General features: G+C 37.9%; 1 protein-coding gene and 1 pseudogene across 2 annotated transcripts in view; one reads left to right on the top strand and one right to left on the bottom strand.

The window, feature by feature from the left end:
- Nucleotides 1–8,162: 8,162 nt before the first annotated feature.
- LOC124725458 lies at nucleotides 8,163–8,280 on the bottom strand (annotated as a pseudogene).
- Nucleotides 8,281–12,205: 3,925 nt separating this feature from the next.
- LOC124793699 (probable glucosamine 6-phosphate N-acetyltransferase) overlaps nucleotides 12,206–19,669 on the top strand; it is a 41,210-nt gene continuing 33,746 nt past the window's right edge. The window contains exons 1-3 of one of the 2 annotated variants that reach the window (XM_047258042.1): nucleotides 12,206–12,601; nucleotides 12,924–13,083; nucleotides 17,522–17,584. In XM_047258042.1, the coding sequence (XP_047113998.1) occupies nucleotides 12,584–12,601; nucleotides 12,924–13,083; nucleotides 17,522–17,584 (241 nt within the window). In that variant the 5' untranslated portion in view covers nucleotides 12,206–12,583. The remainder of the gene's footprint in view (nucleotides 12,602–12,923; nucleotides 13,084–17,521; nucleotides 17,585–19,669) is intronic. The other variant, XM_047258041.1, reaches the window with a different exon arrangement.

The following is a 19,669-nucleotide window of genomic DNA, read 5'->3' as shown; positions in this document are numbered from 1 at the left end:
GTTTCATAAAACACGCAGTTAAAATAAGCAAACACTTTTGTCTTTAGGTCAACATGATTAGAGATTGTTATCCAGCTAGAATCATGACATTTACATAGATGTTTCTTTTAGTGTACAACCATTATTTTTGCCTGTTTGAAATCTAATAACTGTGTGTGTGAGATCAAAAATCAGACTGTTTATTGTGAACCAGTTGGACTGTTCAGCTGTCATCTGAACTGTGTCAGGTAAGTTAAGTTTGGACCCTTGATTAATTTGCTTGTGTCATCACCAGTCATTACAGATTTTGAACTATACTTCAATGAAAGTGGAAAATAATTTCTATAGTTAAAAAGGGATGGAAACCTGACTGAAGACTGAAATAACTGACTTAATGACCATGTTGATTACAAAAACTGGCTTTACTGATCTGGACATAAAAAGGACAAAACACTTGACTCAAATTCCTCATTAGGAAAGATGGGTCTGCATCATCACCATAGCCAGCCAACTCATACATCTTTATTGTTTTAATTGTAATCAACATATAAAACTATTACATATAATGATGATGATAATAATAATAGTAATATGATGCAAAAATCCTGTCGTCTCAACAGAGATCACCACAAAAACCAAAATTCAACTTGAACACATGATGGAAAAGACTACCACAGAGTCACTATCCCAGGCACCAGTCTATAGACTGGATTCACATGATCAGAACTTGATTCACCGTACACACTTCCATATTCGACTCACTCATTGAATTCACGTCTCCCAATGAAAGAGTCTCCCTGCTCTCAGTAAAATCAGCTAATAAAGCCTACACTTTTATCAGTGTGCATGCTCCCACAAGTCTCCACAATAAAATCAACCCTGAAACTGTGAACAATTTCTGGGAAACACTAAAAGACACAACAAATAAAATACCAAGGCACCATGTGAAAATCTTATTAGGTGATTTTAACGCACAGTTAGGTAAGAAAAAAAAAGACAGAGAAACCACTGGCACCCATACCAAACACAAACATACCAACAAGAATGGTGAAAAAACTAATCGACTTCTGCAGAAACTTCGGACTTAAAGTCATGAGTACCCAATTTCAAAAACCCGCACATAAATTAACCACTTGGAGATCACCCAGTCTTAGACAGGGTGAATATCAAATTGACCATGTCACAATTTCCAAGGAAAACATAAAAGAAATTCTAAGCGTCAGATCCCACATAGGTGTCTTTGAATCAGATCATCATCTTCTCCAAGTAAAAACAAAATTCCAAACCAACAGAATGCTAAAAAGGCCACCCAAAAGTACCAAACCAGATCCAGAGTATCTGAAACTCAACAAAGAAGAAATAATCATGCAAATCAATCAGCAGACCAGAAGAAACTAACAGAGAAAATTCAGGAAGTCATCAAATTAGGAAAAACCACTCACTCCAGGAAACATCACTGGTGGAACACAATCTGTGGTCAGGCAGTCGGCAACTGAATAACTGCACGGAAAAAATTTAGCAGTCACAAAACTGGTGAAAACTGGGAGAACTTTCTTAAGACCCAAAATCAGATCTCAAAAATAATTAGAAAAGAAAAATGGGGATACAACAACAGACTCTGCGAAATCCAGAAATATTTCATCAAAAATAACACAAGAAATTTCTGTAAGACTTTCAGAGAAAACTTACAGGGATACCAAACGCCTAGCTTGTGCTTCAAAAAACCCGATGGCTCTTTGGAAACTAACACGAAAAATAACTGCAAAATCTTAGCCCAATATTTCAATTCCCTCCTCAACTGTGAACCACCCCAAGAAAAACTTATCTTCTCTCCTCCAGTATTCTCACACTCAGACTCACATGCCCTGGATCTCGATGAAATTAGGGAGATAGTCAAGCAGTTGAAAAATAACAAAGCACCAAGATAAGATGAGATCATTGCTGAATTCTGGAAACTAAATGATACTATACTTATGTGGAAACTACATCATATAATACCGGACATATGGATGATGGAGCAAATACCAGATGACTAGAAATGCACTCTAATTCACCCACTACACAAAAAGGGCGACATGACAGACATCAACAATTACAGAGGAATTTCCCTGCTCCCAGTAACTTAAAAAATCCTTTCCAAAGCACTTTTAAACAGGATAGAATCCCAAGCAGATCCACTAATTGGTGAGTACCAGAAAAGGACGATAATGTGCAGAACAGATCTGGTGCTTAAAGACGATATTGATATTACAAATGAGGAAAACAGCAATTACATCCATTGACTTCAGGAAAGCATACGATTCAGTGGACTGTGAATCCCTGTTTAAAATCATGGAAGAATTTGGGATTGACTGAAAGACATGAAAAATCACACGACAGACACATACAGGAACAACATCCAAAGTGAAACTCGTGGGCGAAATATCAGAAACCTTCGAAATGAAAACTGGCGTCTGACAGGGGGACGGAGTATCCCCAAAGCTTTTCCATATTGTTTTAGAAAAGATCATCAGGGAATAGGAATCTCACATAAAGGACATCCAAATTTATATCAAAAAAGAAACCGAATTTAAGTCAAGTGCCTTGCTTTCGCTGATGATGTTGTAATTATCACCAATAACAGAACAGAAGCAATTCACACAGTGGACAAAACTACATGAAATTTCACGAAAAAACTAGACTACAGATTTCTTAAGAAAAAACCAAATATATGGAAAGACAGCCAGAAAATAAATCCCCTTTAATCACAAAACATGGTAAAACTGCACAAGTCTGCCATTCTAAATACCTTTGAGAAACTATACAGTCCTCAGGAGTAAACCGAATTGCCAATGAACAAAGAATCACCAAGCTCCAGAAGGCGTACAAGAAGTGCATTTCAACAGACGCAAAATTAAGGCAGTATGAACAGTGATTCTTCCAGAAGCAATCTACACAGCTGGAACAATAGTGATTGATAGTCATTCAAAAATTATCAAAATAGAAAAGCAGGAAAGAAAAATGCTCAGGAAGATTTATGGGGCAATCAACAAAAACAGCATTTGGATGAAGAAACTGCAAAACGAGCTCTACATAAAGACCAACACAGTAACAGACAAAATCAGAAAATGCCGAGCCAAATTTTATACATGTACCTACAGGATGGAAGACTCCAGAACAGCAAGGAAACTTTTCATTAGTATAACAAAGAGCAAATGCAGCACAGAGAGGCTGAAAGAAATCCAGAGGCATCTGCAGCAGATCTACATAAAAAATCCCGAAGACCGCACTGAGTGTCGGAATAAAATCACAAGTGTAAAGTTTGAGGAAAGAACATGGCACCAGCCTGGTAAAAAAATAGACAAACAGAAGAAGGAACATTCTGAGAGGATGAAGAGTTTTTGGCAAGCAAAACGTCCAGAGATGAAATTGTGAATTCAAGTTCAATCCCTCTCCTAAAGAGGAACAATCATTAATAATAATAATCATGAGAATCATTGCACTTTATTATTATAGTACTGACATGCTCCTCTTCAGCTCAATTAATATATCTGAAACTAGAAAAAGCAGCACATTACCATTTTCAGAGTAATATGGAAAAATGTTTACAGCTTTTAATTTTTAAATGATACATCTACATCTACACTCCTCAAACCACAGTGAAGTTCATGATAAAGGGTACATCCCATTGTACCTGTTATTAGGATCTCTTCCCAGTCCATTCATATAAGGAGTGTAGAAAGAATGATTGTTTGAATGCCTCTGTGCATGCTGTAACGCTGTGCATGCTGTCTTCACAGTCCCCATACGAGCAATAAGTAGGGGATTGTAGTATATTCATAGAGTAATCATTTAAAGCTGGTTCTTGTAACATTGTTAGTAGTCTTTCTCAGGATAGATAATGTCTGTCTTCTAGGTCTGCCAGTTCAGTTCCTTCATTGTCTCTGTGACACTGTCTCACGGATCAAACAAACCTGTGACCATTCGTGCCATCCCTGTTAGTACTATGGGCTGGTTGCTTGAGTGATTTGTAAGCTATTTCCTTTGTAGGCTGATCACAGTTCTCCAGTATTTTACAAATAAAACAAAGTTTACCACCTCTTCTACCAGTGACTGAGCCTACATTATCATTCCACTTCATATCCCTGAAAAGTGTTACACCAAGGTATTTGCATGAGTGGGCTGATTCCAACTGTGACTCATTGAGAACTTTAGAGAAAACCTGAGTTTACTTTTATGTAAGTTCCCCAATCATACTGTGACCATTAGTGGAGACTTTAATCACCCAACAGTTAATTGGGAAAATCAGAGTGCTGTTAGTGGTGGGCATGATACAACATCCAGTGAAACTTTATACTACATGCCTTCACTGAAAACTACCTAGAACAAATAGTTAGGAACCTCACTCATGATGGAAACGTATTGGATCTCACAGCAAAAAATAGATCTGACCTCTTTGAGGATGTCCACATTGAAACTGGTATCAGTGACCGTGACGCAGCTGTGGTAACAATGATTGTCAAACTACAAATGACAACTGAAACAAGCACAAAGATATATATGTTTAGTAAACTGGATAAAAATCAGTACTATCATACCTCAATGAGGAACTACAAACTTTCAGCACAGGGTAGGAACTGTGGCTCAAGTTTAAAAGAATAGCTGACCATGCACTGAATAAATATGCACCCACTGCAACAGTCATAACAGTAGGGAACCACCATGGTATACAATCACTGTAAAGAAACTTCTGAAGAAACAGAGATTCCTGCATAATAGGTCTACAACAAAGCATAGGGCTCTAGACAGAGATGCTGAATGAAACACTTTTGGTTGTCGAGAGAGCAATATGTGAAGCCTTCAGTGACTACTGTAGCAGAATATTGTCAAGTGATCATTCACAGAACCCAATTAAATTCTGGTCTTAAGTAAAGGCTGTTTGTGGCATCAAAGTTAGTGTCCAGTCCCTAGCGAATGAGACAGGAACTAAAACTGAGGATAGCAAAGCAAAATCCGAAATGCTTAGCTCCATTTTCAAATGTTCCTCTACGAAGGAAAACCCTAACTTAATCCCTGTACCAATGAAAGGTGGGTGTAATAAGTACTAGTGTCACTGGTGTTGAGCAGCAGCTGAAATCATTAAAATTGAACAAAACTCCAGGGCCTGATGGAATCCCTATCAGATTTTATAGTGAATTTGTGGCTGAGTTAGGCCATCTTCTAACTATAATCTATCCCATAGATTCCTGGAATAAAAATCAGCCCAGTTCTTAGAAAAAAGCACAGGTCACACTCGTCTACAAGAAAGGTAGTACAAGTGATCCACAAAACTACTGTCCAATATCCTTGACATCGATTTGTTGTAGAATCTTAGAACCTATTCTGAGCTCAAACATAATGAGGTATCTTGAACAGAATGACCTCCTCCATGCCAACCAGCATGGATTTTGACAACATCAGTCATGTGAAACCCAACTTACACTTTTCTCACGCAACATATTGAATGCTTTGGAACAAGTCAGCCAGGAAGATGCAGTGTTTCTTGATTTGAAAAAACCATTTGACTCAGTACCTCACCTACACTTATTGTTAAAAAGACGATCATATGGGATATCAAGTGAAATTTGTGACTGGACTGAGGACTTTTTGGAGGGGAGGAAACAGCATGTGATCCTGGGTGGATCGACAACTTCCACTAAATGTTCCGAAATGTAAAATTTTGACTGTGCAAAAGGAAAAAATGTAGTATCCTTTGACCATAATATCAATGAGTCACTGTTGCAATGGGCCAACTCCTACAAATACCTGGGTGTAATGCTTTGTTGGTATATGAAATGGAATGATTACACAGGCTTAGTCATGGGTAAATCAAACTGTAGACTTCAGTTTATTGGCAGAATACTGGGGAAGTGCGATCAGTCTACAAAAGAGATCGCTTACAAATTACCCACGCAACTGGTTCTAGAATACTGCTCAGGTGTGAGGGACCCCTACCAAATAATACTAACAGGGGATACTGAACATATACAGAGAAGGGCAGCATGAATGGTCACGGGTTTGTTTCAGCCATGGGAGAGTGTCACAGAGATACTGAAGGAACTGAACTGGCAGATTCTTGAAGACAGACATAAACTATCTTGATAATGCCTATTAACAAAGTTTCAAGAACTGGCTTCAAATGACTACTCTAGGGATATAGTACAACCCCATATGTATTGCTCGCATAGGGATCGTGAGGATAAGATTAGAATAATTACTGCACCCACAGAGACACTAAAACAATCATTCTTCCCGCACTCCATATATGAATGGAACAGGAAAAAAGCCTAATAACTGGTATGTATTGTGTCATGTACCTCATGGGGGTTTGCAGGTGGCATATCTTCTCTTGAAACTAAGGGAGGTAGTGAGCTTGGAGTACCTCAGGGTGACATACTTTGGGTTATTCCAGTCACATATTTCATATGGTCTTATTATATGGGGGCACTCCCCTCACATCATAAACGTATTGAAATTACAAAAAAAAGTCGTACGTGTAATATGTAAAAGAGGTCATAGGGAGCACTGTCGTCCTCTTTTCTCCAGACTCAGAATACTTACAATTATAAATTTATACATCTATGTGTCTGTACTCTATATTAAAAATAATATTTCAGAATTTATTGCCAGAAAGGAAATACACGAACACAACACCAGGGCGAACGGTAATTTAGACATACCGCGCCACAGATTAGCGAGAACTGGAAATTCCCACAAAGTTAACCCACTCAAAATGTTCAATAAACTGCCAATTCATGTTCAGTCTATGGGTACAAATTCTTTTAAAATCAAGTGGTACAGCTGGCTGTCAGATCATCCATTCTATGACATTAAAGAATTCTTTGAGATGCCTGAGGAGAATATAAGCATTTAAAAGTTGTCTGTAGTTAAACATATTATTTTGTGCTGTGGTTAATCGTGTGTAATTACAAAGTTTATACTATAAACAATAAAATACCTTATTATATTAGATTATAAGATAGCTTGTTGCGTTAGCTTTTAAAAGCTATCCTTTGTAATTTGGTACACTGTCATGCATCAAATGTATTTATAATGTATTAACAGAAGTTTATTTTGTTATTCTGTATGTATTAGTACATCTTGTATGACGAAGCCAATATTATTGTAAAATGATCTATGGTGAATGAAATTCTTGAAAGTATTGGTATAGAGGTGGATGTAGTTTGATATTATTCTCATAGGATACTATGTTTTTCGTTTTTTGAAGTACACAATTTTACATTTCTGAACATTTAAAGGAAACTGAGAATCTTAGCACCACTCTGAAATCTTATCAAGATCTGACTGAATATTTATGCAGATTCTTTCAGCAGTATGTCATCATAGATACCTGTATCATCTTCAAATAGTCTGAAGTAACTATTAATATTGTCTACAAGGCCATTAATATACACCATGAATAGTAAGGGTCCCAATAAACTTTCCTGGGGCACACCCGAAGTTACCTCTAAAACTGATGATGGCTCTCCATCCAAGATGATATACTGTGTCATCCCTACCAAAAAGCCCTCAGTCAAGTCACAAATTTCATGTGATATCCCAAATGATAATACTTTTGACAATAAGCATAGGCATGGTACTGAGTCAAATCCTTTTCAGAAATGAAGAAATACTGCATCTACCTGGTTGCCTTGATCCAAAGCATTCAATATGTTGTGAGAAAATTGAGAGTTGGGTTTCACATGATCAATGTTGTCAAAATCCATCCTGGATGGCATGGAGGTGGTCATTTTGTTCAAGATACCTCATTATGTTTGATCTTAGAATATGTTCTCAAACTACAACAAATCAAAGTCAAGGACACTGGATGGTAGTTTTGTGGATTCTTCTGCTACCCTTCTTGTAGACGAGTGTGACCTGTGTTTTTTTACAAGAACTGGGCATGGTGTTTTGTTTGAGAAATCTGTGATAGATTATAAGAGAGGTTAAAACTAAAAACTACACTCCTCCAGAAGAGGCCATGAAGGCCCATCGGTACCAACCGTGTCATCCTCAGCCCACAGGCGTCACTGAATGCGGATATGAAGGAGCATATGGTCAGCACACTGTTCTCCTGGCCCTATATCAGTTTCCGAGACCGGAACTGCTGCTTCTCAATCAAGTAGCTCCTCAGTTTGCCTCACAAGGGCTGAGTGCACCCCGCTTGCCAACAGCACTCGGCAGACCGGATGGTCACCCATCCAAGTGTTAGCCCCGCCCAACAGCGCTTAACTTCGGTGATCTGACGGGAACCGGTGTTACCACTGCGGCAAGGCCGTCGGCATAAGAGAAGTTAACTCAGCCCCAAATTCAGTGTTGAATGTGGTACAGATTCCATCGGGTCCTGGAGCTTTTTTTTTCAGTAATTTCAGCTGTTCTCAACACTACTGACACTAATGCTTATTTCAGTCATCTTTTCAGTGGTACGAGGATTAAATTGGGGCGATTCTCCTTGATTTTCTTTGTAAAAAGGAACATTTGAAAACGGAGTTAAGCACTTCAGTTTTTGCTATGCTACCCTAAGTTTCAGTTCCTGTCTCATTCACTAGGGACAGGACACTAACTTTGGTGCCACTAACAGCCTTTACATATAACCTGAATTTCTTTGTGTTTTGTAAAATATTGTTTGACAATATTCTCCTATGGTAGGCATCATGCATTATTCTTTTGACAGCCAAATGCATTTCATTCAGCATTTCTCTAGCTGTAGCTCTCTGCTTTGTTTTACGTCTATTATGCAGTAATCTCTGTTTCTTTAGAAGTTTCTTTACAGTGACTGTACACCATGGAGGGTCCTTCCCATTATGAACTGTTCTGCTGGGCACATCTCTCTCCAGTGCAAGGTCAACTATTCTATTAAACTTGAGCCGTAGATCCTCTACATGCTCCTACCCTATGCAGGAAGTTTCAAGTTCCTCATTAAAATGTGACATTACTGTTTTTTTAATCTTGTTTACTGAACATGTATATCTTTCTGCCTGTTTCAGTTGCACTTTGTACTTTGGTAATCATTGTTGCAATTGATTGTAATTGTTCCAGCTCAGAAAAAATATGGTTTTCCAGCCTCTACATATCAGAAACGTGTGGTGAATATTGTTGCAAATATATTATAAAACAGCCACATTCATTTTAGGAAAGTCTTTTAAATGTTTCATTACACAGCAAAATGAAACGTAAACACCATTCACAGATTTAGCCTTAGGCCTGTTCAGATTGCAGCCTACAAGATTGCCAGTAGATGAATCCTGATGATGTCACAAGCTACTCATTTGGCCTCACAAGGCTGAGTGAATCCTGTTCCTGACTTTTTCTACCTCAAAAAAATGTGAGGTTGTACTGGGAATTGAACCTGGGTCCTTTCACAATGAAGGCAGCAACACTACCCATTCAGCAACAGCAATGGTCCTAATTGATTAAACATGATTAAAATGGTGCTAAAATTTAAACACTATGCCTAATTTCTGTACCAGATACAAGCACTGTGGCTTAGCCAGAAATCAGAAAGTTGTTTGTCCATTATGTCGAGAGATGTAAAGATAATTTCTGGAGTGCCACAGGGAAGTGTGATAGAACCGTTGCTGTTTACGGTATATATAAATGATCTAGTAGAAGGAGTCAGATGCTCTTAAAGGCTATTCACAAATGTTGCAGCTGTCTGTACCAAAGTAGCAGTGCCAGGAGGTAGTAAGAATTTGCAAAACAACCAGCAGAGAATTGATGAATGGTGCAGGCCCTGGCAGTTGAACCTGAAGGTAAAGAAATGTTACACATTGCGCATACATAGGAAAAGAAATTCACTACTGTATAGCTACACTATTGATGACAAACAGCTGAAGACAGCATCTGCCATAAAATATCTAGGCGTAACTATCCAGAGCGACCTTAAGTGGAATGACCACATAAAACAGATAGTGGGAAAAGCAGATACCAGACTCCAATTCATTGGAAGAATCTTAAGGAAATGTAACTCATCCATGAAAGAAGTGGCTTATATGGCGTATGTTTGCCTGATTCTTGAGTATTGTTCATCTGATATCCCTATCATGTAGGAGTGATAGAGCAGATCCAATGAAGAGTGGCACTTTTCGTCATGGAATTGTTTAGCTGGCGAGAGAGCAGTATGGAGATACTAAAAAAACTCCACTGGTAGATGTTACAAGAGAGGTGTTGTGCATCATGGAGAGATTTGCTATTAAAGTTTCGGGACAGCACTTTTCAGGAGTAGTTGGACAACATATTACTTCCCCCCACATACATTACATGTACTGACCACAAGGAGAAAATTCGAGAAATTAGAGCCAATACAGAGGCTTACCATCATTATTCTTCCCACATAGTATTTGCGAAAGGAACAGAGTTGGAGGGATCTGATAGTGGTACTGAAAGTACCCTCCGCCACACACCATTGGGTAGTTTGTGGATTATGATGTAGATATATGTGACAAATCACAGATAAACTTAGAAACATGGTGTATCTTCAACTCTCTTCTGTGCTACAATCTGCACATTGCATGCACCTAGGAACTGTCAATTTCAAACATGATATGCCATCTTGAGTTTCTTGTGCCCTCTCAAGAAATTACAACCAGCTACAAATTTTTCTCATCATATTTCTCAGCCTCCTTGAGTCAGGTGTTGGCTTCTAATATACATGTTGAATCTGTTTCCAGACTTAAAACTTTTGTTTTTCATGAGGTGCCATTAAACTTGCATAAACTGTCTTTAATTTGTGCAGTGAAAACATCCATGTTCAAACTGAAATTTGGGGTCATTTGAACCTACTGGTAACGGATGTCAGCTTAATCCTGTAACATAATTATGATGCGGCACGTGACATCATTGTGCAAAATAACAAAGATGACAGAACGCTGACGATAATTATGTTGCGTCTGTTATTTTATGAAATGAAGACTGTGGTGACAGGCTGATTTGTAATGTATCCCTAGGTCTCGATTAGGCTGGAAGGTAACAGTTTGGTTGTGAGTTGGTAGGCCTATACCCCGTGAATGTGACTATGTAATCTTAGATGTGGTGGCATACTGATCTGTAGCCTAGGCTACGATCTGGATTGAGTTGAAAGATGTTTGTGTGATTATAACGCAAGAAAAGGGCGGAATGGAAAGATATGAGGTTTAAATAACACTATGAAGTCGAAATTTGATTACCAATACATCTATATTTTAACTTAATATGCACGCACGGTAATGTAATGTGTGCGCGCGCCACGGTACCAGTGGTGGAATCAAGAGAAACCACAGCAGAACTGAGAAGAGACTAATACATTTTAGATGCATCTTTTGTTGCCTGTTAATCCACAGAATGGTTGAATCTCATTCCATTCACCCATACACTCTTGCTTTATATTTTACTGTCTCCTGCTAGTCTCTTCTGAAAGACTTTTAATGCTCAGAAATTACATACTATGATACAAATGTTCTTTGACTCTGTATCCTTGGTACCAAACTGAGTTGTCACTGAATATTAGATTAACTGACGAAAGCATGCAAGGTACATTATCTTAAAGGCATCATAGATGCTGACTGCGGTCAATATTTTGTTCATGAAAGACGCTATGTTCAGCTTTTGCAAGAAATCACGAGAGCTTCCTAACTATCCTTAATACCAGGAATCTGATTTCTTCAGTTTCACTTCTGTTCCCACCAGTGGAGCGTCCCTTAAAACGGCATATGTTTGAGAAACAAAAGACCTGTGTCCCCATTATAGATCGCAAGAATGACCCATAATATTAAATTTGGTATATAAATTAAATCATTTCCATACTTTTTAGTTGCTTATATGAGTATCATATTTCTAAGAGTGTGCCTCAAAATCAAAATACGCAGTCATGAACAACACAATCCATTCCCGTCCATTGACCCTTGCATTTAAGTACAATCATTCTTTAACAGTAACAGGGTGGAACTTTCGTTGAAACATTTCAAGACTTAACTTTTGTTTCTAAGTTTTTTTTGAAATGAACAACGCGGCTACCACCCAATAGTACCGACTACCGTATCTGATTGTCTTAAGATTCCGAGAGTCTGTGCCTGTTCCATTCTGTCGCTGGTGTCAGTTAGCAATCCTAAATGAAGAAACAAAATACACAATTACCTTCCGGCTAAGGTAGCTAAACTTGTATAAAGTGTATAAATATCCCTTGAACTGACTGTAATCGTCTAGCTTAATAATGTAAGGTTCTCGGAAGACGTGATTACTGAAACATAAGTTTCGGCAAATGATAAAATATAGACTAGTTAGACTTTATAAAATCTGTCTGCTTGGCGACACAGACTGTTCTTTTGGACATAATATCATAAGCATCGCTTATAACAAAGTTGTACCACTGAATCGAAAATAACTTGTGGACGGGGCATGTATCGAACCGCGACGTGCGATGTGGCAACACTAGGAACAGGTGGCGTTGGATGTAAACGTCGCTACGCCCGAAAGTTTTCTCCGGCACGCTAAGTGACCTTCTGAAAGCTCTGTGTTCGGAATGTTGGACTGACAAGTTATGAAGGACACCCAAGTCCCTGGAGTTCGTAGTTAACGGTCATATTCGCAGAGAACTGCCAGAAGCTGTAAAATGGTGTTTAGAGAGCAGGTAACTCTGACAAAAATATAGTGATTATTTTCATTTGTATGTGATTAAAGCATTGTTGACAGCGTAAGCTACTTAAGCATATGTCACATCAGCACTGTAACAACAGCTGTCAGAGTGTATGACATGAGATAAGATAATTTACACCGTGAAAGCCGCCTATACTTAATAATTTACACCGCGAAAGCCGCTTATACTTGCTTCAATGGGAAACTTTACCTCTCATCTTTGTGGTGTAACGTCACATTGTCGCTTTATTGCATGTAATTCGTTGTACTGTTCCACCATATAGCCGTATGTAGATTTGAACATAACGTATTTTCAGGACACACATGCTCTACATCATGAGCCGATGTACGATCCAGAGTTACTTAAAAAGCTGGACTTTTCGCAGTCACCAACAAAATTTAATCCTCCTGTTACTGCAGTTAACCCCGGAGAAAATCTTCTAGTTCGCCCCTTGTGCCGGGCGGATTACGAAAAAGGTTTGTAGCATTTTGGTAGTATGTAAATATAGTTATTAATTTAGCGTTGGCTGTTCTAATTTACATTCCTTGTTAATAGATGTGTACGCTGCTCAGTTAACATTTTAGAATGATTTGTAAAGAAGAGTATCATTGTTAACGATAAAACTCCAATTGCCTTTGCTTGGAAGCGGGAGCTAATAAAAATACATGGACGGATAGCCCAATTTAATGGGACGCACATTGTTATACATATACCATTGTTGTGGAACAGTGTAACGTAGTTAGCATTACGGGAGCATTTAATTTATTTTTGTGCAATAGATTTGAAACGACCCTTCGTAAGAATTACATTAACTTGCAATAATAATTCGCAAGAGTTCTGTGTTATTAATTATAGTGTTTTCATTCTCTTCCTCAGAGAAGCAGCTATAGGTATAATATTTAACCAGTAAACATGTTACTCTCAGATATGTATGGCTAGTCACGTGAACAAAATACATGAAGAATTATGGCTGAAAATATTCATAAACATGGTAAACGCATACAAGAGACTTACATGAGAACGTAAAAGAATAGATAGAGAAAACTGAAACAGCTGTGCATTTTTGGCTAAATTGAATGTCGCATTGTGCCTCACCATGTAAACCAAACTGAACAAAAAAAATTAATTTGCATGTTTTGCATACTGATATGATTTACTTTCATCTATTTAATCTTCATACATAGTTATAGTGTCACCTGTTAATGAGGTGTTTTACAAAATGTATAGTAGTAGCCCTAACACTGATCCCTGTTGGAGACCTATACCATATTTTTCTTTTCTCTTGGCATTTGTTATTTGAAGGTGGGAAAAGACAACAGATGGTTTGCAACCAGTTTAATATTTTGCACATCCTTAATCACACGTGAAACAGAAATTATTTGTTATTACTTAATCAGCAGTTCCAGAAATTGTTCGCCTTCAAAACATTAAACTTCTGCAAATTATTATACAGAATTCCAAATGTGTCTCCATTCAAGACTTTATTTTACGCAGCGCTCTAGTACGTTGACAGTCATGGGGCCAGTGGTGGACATAACAGAGATTCACACCTGACGCTGTGTACCTGTGGCCACATGATCCAAGATGTTTAGTATAGTGTATCTTTGAGTAGTGTTTAAAGTGCAAAAGACAAAGTCCAAGATGCGGAACAAGGCATTGTACCTAATTTCCTGTCACCGGTTGTAACTCCAGCAACAAACGCAAATTAATGCACAGTACTGCATTATATACTGTTCTAAACATAGTTGAGAGTGTGGCTGTTGGCAAGCACACAGTGCTGGGCATGAACCTTCTGTATTTACTGGCAGCCTCAGGGCATTCAGTGTGTTGGAATTGCTCTTTCCGGTAACTGCAAAATAAATCTATTACTATTCATTTTGGCTCATGCAATCTACTGTTGCTAAGAGTAGGAAAAGACAAAATACAATCCAGAAGCATGATTCTGCGTAACCAGTACCGAAAATCAGACTTCCACACTTGCTAGGCCTTCATATTTGAACATACAAAGCTCAGTCAAATGAGTAATCATGCACAGTGTCAGTAAGAAACTGAGAACACTGTGCACTACTGAAGACAAAGCAAATAATATCTGCCAGATCAAAATAGTGAAAACTGATGATACACACATATTACATATTTCTCACTTAAAAATATAAGAAGATTTCAACCTGCCAAACCTGTGTAATGTGCATAATAGTACATTGAACCAAAACTAAAATACATACACCACAACAGATGTAATTTAACATACATTAGACAATAGACAGAAGTTTATTAACAGTACTGTACATGAGGCTGAAGGATACGTATACACTGTAACAGAGCTAAATTAAAGTTTTATGGCTTAGAAACATTCAAACTGAAATAAAATTATATGACACCAAAAGGACAGTATAAGAATTTTACACGTCTCGGTGCTTACTTGTTAATCAGTAAAGTTTTCTGTCTTGATTTATGTACCTGTCGATGACCCAGTGCCTCTACGACTTGGCGACTTGATTCAGTGCTTGTTTGAGTGTTCATAACCAAACAAGATGTTACTGCATTCTTAATAGAAAATGCGTGCTAGTTGTAGTTTACATTATATAGTGTTGAAATGGGTTAGCCTGTGAGAAGTGGGGGAACGAGTTCATGCACAGTCTCTGCCTGTCTCCAGATGCATGAAGTTTTCTTTCATATAACAGCTACTGTTATGTGTTATATGCAACAAGGTCATATTATATACTTTATAAAATAATTACTTACAAAATTTTATGAAGTAAAACTATTCATTGACATTACTATTATTATTATTATTACTATTATTATTATCATTATTATTATAGACATTTAATATCAAGATCTGTTAATGACAACATGATGCTGTATTACCATCTGCAAAGTCTCTGTGTTCAGATCATCCCCCTTACATACACAGTGACGCTCCATTACTTCATTGATATGGTTTTTCCAAGAATGTTGTAGTCTGCCACTTTTCCATCCGCCTGGTGGCTTCTATTAAAAAAATTAATAATGCATTTTCACAGCTATCAGTCTTCATTTGATGTTATTTAATATCCATAGTGCTGATCCATAGCATATGACAGTTTCAACTATTAGCCTGCCCACTGTCTTGTTATTGTTCGGAATTTTCTTATCCTGCCAAAAAGAATTCATACACTTCATTGCTTTTCCACTTTGTTGTAGTCTGTATTTTGCTTCAGTATTGCCAAATCCACTGTTGTCCATAAATGCCTGTAGATCATCAAGTTTTTCTACATGTCTCATAACTGCTTTGTTATTGATGTGTACTTCAAATCTACTGTCACTATTCACTACCAGATATTCAGTGTTTGGCACACTCATCTGCAGTCCCCATTTGTCATATCTGTACAGGATCTATCTGTCTACACCGACTTGTCTTCCCCAGTAGGATGACCCTCATTCTGCTTTATTTTCTCATACATAGTTTTGCTCATTATACGTTTCTCACTAATGACGTATTACAGTCGATTGACAACAGTTTTTAATAAGGTGTGTTATTTTGTACTTCAGATGGTGTCCTCCAGCATTTAGTAATCCTGCAGGAATATTTCTTGTACTAGATGATCATTCTTCGTTTTAGTTAATGTGCTATTCACCTTCTCTTCTAAAATGGTCATACTTCAGATAGTTTCTTCAGTTTAGCTTTCTTCCTCTTGTATGTACTGGGCTCTGTTTTTGAGTAGATGATCTGTAAACTTATAGTTGTCTGCTTCTTTCTTTACTCATGTTTTCTTCATACCGGTAATTGTAATGCACTGATACCACTAACTGGGTGAACTCTGGTATGACCATTTTAGAAGAGAAGGTGAATAGCACATTAACTAAAACGAAGAATGATCATCTAGTACAAGAAATATTCCTGCAGGATTACTAAATGCTGGAGGACACCATCTGAAGTACAAAATAACACACCTTATTAAAAACTGTTGTCAATCGACTGTAATACGTCATTAGTGAGAAACGTATAATGAGCAAAACTATGTATGAGAAAATAAAGCAGAATGAGGGTCATCCTACTGGGGAAGACAAGTCGGTGTAGACAGATAGATCCTGTACAGATATGACAAATGGGGACTGCAGATGAGTGTGCCAAACACTGAATATCTGGTAGTGAATAGTGACAGTAGATTTGAACTGATAGTCTGATGACAGTTTTTGTGACCGTATACTGGAACAAATTCAACAATTCCTGGATCTGTTTTTATTCATGAATATGCCACAGCTTGTGAAGCTGTTGTTGCTGTCACTAGGCACCTTTTTAATTTACCTGTGTATAGACATCTGGTTGTGTTCTGTGTAAGGTTCCACATATATTTGGTTTGAAATATTAGACAAAAACAGGACCTAAAGGACGAATGAGCCTAAAGTACCTTCCTTTGCGAACTTGTGTAATTTGATTTGTTCCACATCCTTGGTTTATTTATTTATTTATTATGGAACCATGTTTAAATGAATACCATCTTTTCTTTCAGATTTGATCAATTGTTATTGTTGTTTCTTTCTTTTGTTTCAGTCAATGACTGCAAAAATTGTAATCCATTTCTTCTGTGGTGACTGTCTTCAGATGTTGACACTTATTTTCTACTTCAGTTTACAAAGGCTGTTGACTCTTTCATAAGCCAGACATGACACTAGTTTCACAAGCTGATCCAGGAAGTGTAAATTTTTTACAGTCTATGATCACAGGCCAAACTGATAGTCTGATGACAGTTTTTGTGACCGTATACTGGAACAAATTCAACAATTCCTGGATCTGTTTTTATTCATGAATATGCCACAGCTTGTGAAGCTGTTGTTGCTGTCATTTTCTTGTCACTTCATTTGGCTCTGTAAATTACATTATGCTTACAGGGTGAAAAATTTTCTGACAGAATAAAATTCATCTTTCAGGATTTGTACAATTGCTTGGGCAGCTGACAAGTGTTGGAGATATCACAAAGGAGCAGTTTCTTCGTAAGCATTGCATATATTCATTATCTCTCTCTCTCTCTCTCTCTCTCTCTCTGTGTGTGTGTGTGTGTGTGTGTGTGTGTGTGTGTGTGTGTGTGTGTTTTTAGACACATACACACAGACTTTTTAATGGGAATGTTTCAGTACCATGAATACTATGATACCAGTTAAAGAACATATTTTGAATGCTATATGAAACTAAATTGTTGTGTATCAGTAATAATGAAGCAAAATCCCAGAAACAAAGGTTTTTTTAAAAGCTAGTATCTAAAACCCAACCAGCTGTAATTGTGAAACAAGTAGCTGTATTTTTTTTTCTTTTCACTGTATGGCAATGCTCTGTAATGCAGTTTGTGTGTACTGACAAAATGTGTCTCATATTTCAATTAAGTTTACAGACAGTTTGATCATTCTGATACCAAATAATTCTTGTAGTTAACCGGTGTGTCTTCATTACAAATGTATGTGCTATCTGTTGTGGTATTGAAATAGCCATTTGTTGGTATATACATGGGTGATTTTTGCATTAACGTAGCCATACTCTGTATGTGGACACTACTAGCTAATACTGGGGGGATGGTCGAAGATTTGTCAGAGCATCAACAGTTTATGTAAGGATGTGGACAATGTGAGAGAGACCTAACTTCAAATGTTAAACATGGTAGCCATCATCATCATCATTTATTGATGCCTACTGCTGAAGAACATTAGGAAGAAAATAAACATTACAAACACAAAAACCCCAAAAAAGGAATGTCTGTCAATCAGAAGAGAGGAGGTATTTGCTGCAGATGGCACTCTCATCTTTTCGTGTCTATAGCATCATCCTCCAAGGCCCCCAGTTCCACTTCTTGAAGGATCGTCATCACTCAATTCTTCCATTGTGTTCTTGGCCGCCCTCTCAGGCATTTTCCCATGGGTTGAGAGTGGAGGACTCTCTCAGGAAGGGATCCGCCCGCTCGTAAGATGTGACCAAACCATTGTAGTCGCCTCTGTCCCAGTATACGTCCTGTGTGCTGCTTTCCAAATCTCTGGTACAGGTCTTCTTTCTTTCCCCTTTCCCATTTACCTTCCATTTTATTGTAGATGGGGCCATAGATCTTTCAAAGTAGTTTTCTTTAAAATACACATATTGAATCTTTTGTCGTTGCTGATGTCGCCCAAGTTTCACAATCGTATAAAAGTACTGGCCTCACCAGTATCATGTACAGATGAACTTTGTTCTTCTAAGATATCAAACGAGATTTTAAAAAAATGTTCAGATTAAAGAACACGTGATTAACACTTGTTATGCACTGACGTAATACTTTCGTCACTTCACTTTTGTTCGTTAATATTGAGTCCAGGTACTTGAACTCTTCAACTCCTTCGAAGGCATGCCCATCTACAACAATGGAAGGAGGGAGAACTCGATGAGATTATACTCCAAGGTATTTAGTGTTGTCGTCATGCACCTCCAGCCCAATTTCCTTTGCATTTTGGAGGAATCGGGAAGTATCAGCACACATTTGCTCTAGAGCGTTGCCAAGGATCGCAACATCGTCAGCAAATGCCAGAATTGTGTCTGCTCCCGCCATCTCCAATTCTCTGGTTTGGCAAGTGTCACTACTTACTTTTTCCAAGGCCAAATTGAATAATATTGGCACCAATGGATCTCCTTGTCTCAATCTATTTTGGATAGTGAAAGGTGGTGATAGTTGGTTGTCAAACCATACTTTAGAAGTTGACTGGGGGGTAGCAAGCTGCAATTAGATGGATGTATTTCGATGGGATGCCAAGTTCCTCTAACGTTTCCCATAATGTGATGTGGTCAGTGCTGTCATAAGCTCGCCGAAAATCGATGAAGATGAGGTGTAGTTCCTGAATGAACTCGTAGAACTTTTCTCTCAGCTACCTCAAAGTAAATATGTGGTCAGTGATATACCATCCAGGGATGAACCAATATGCGCACACAATTCTTTCAGCCTGTGGTTTCATTCGGTTTAGAAGTAGAGTTGCAAAGACGTATCCAGTTTCAAGAAGTGAAATTCCTCGGTAGTTGGATACTTGGAGATGGGACATATAATTTGCTCCCTTCCATTCTTCAGC

This window comes from Schistocerca piceifrons, chromosome 1 (assembly GCF_021461385.2).
Source record: "Schistocerca piceifrons isolate TAMUIC-IGC-003096 chromosome 1, iqSchPice1.1, whole genome shotgun sequence".
NCBI classification, from domain to species: Eukaryota; Metazoa; Arthropoda; class Insecta; order Orthoptera; family Acrididae; genus Schistocerca; species Schistocerca piceifrons.
The sequence above is the reverse complement of the archived record's forward strand: the minus strand, read 5'-3'. Positions and strand labels throughout refer to the sequence as shown.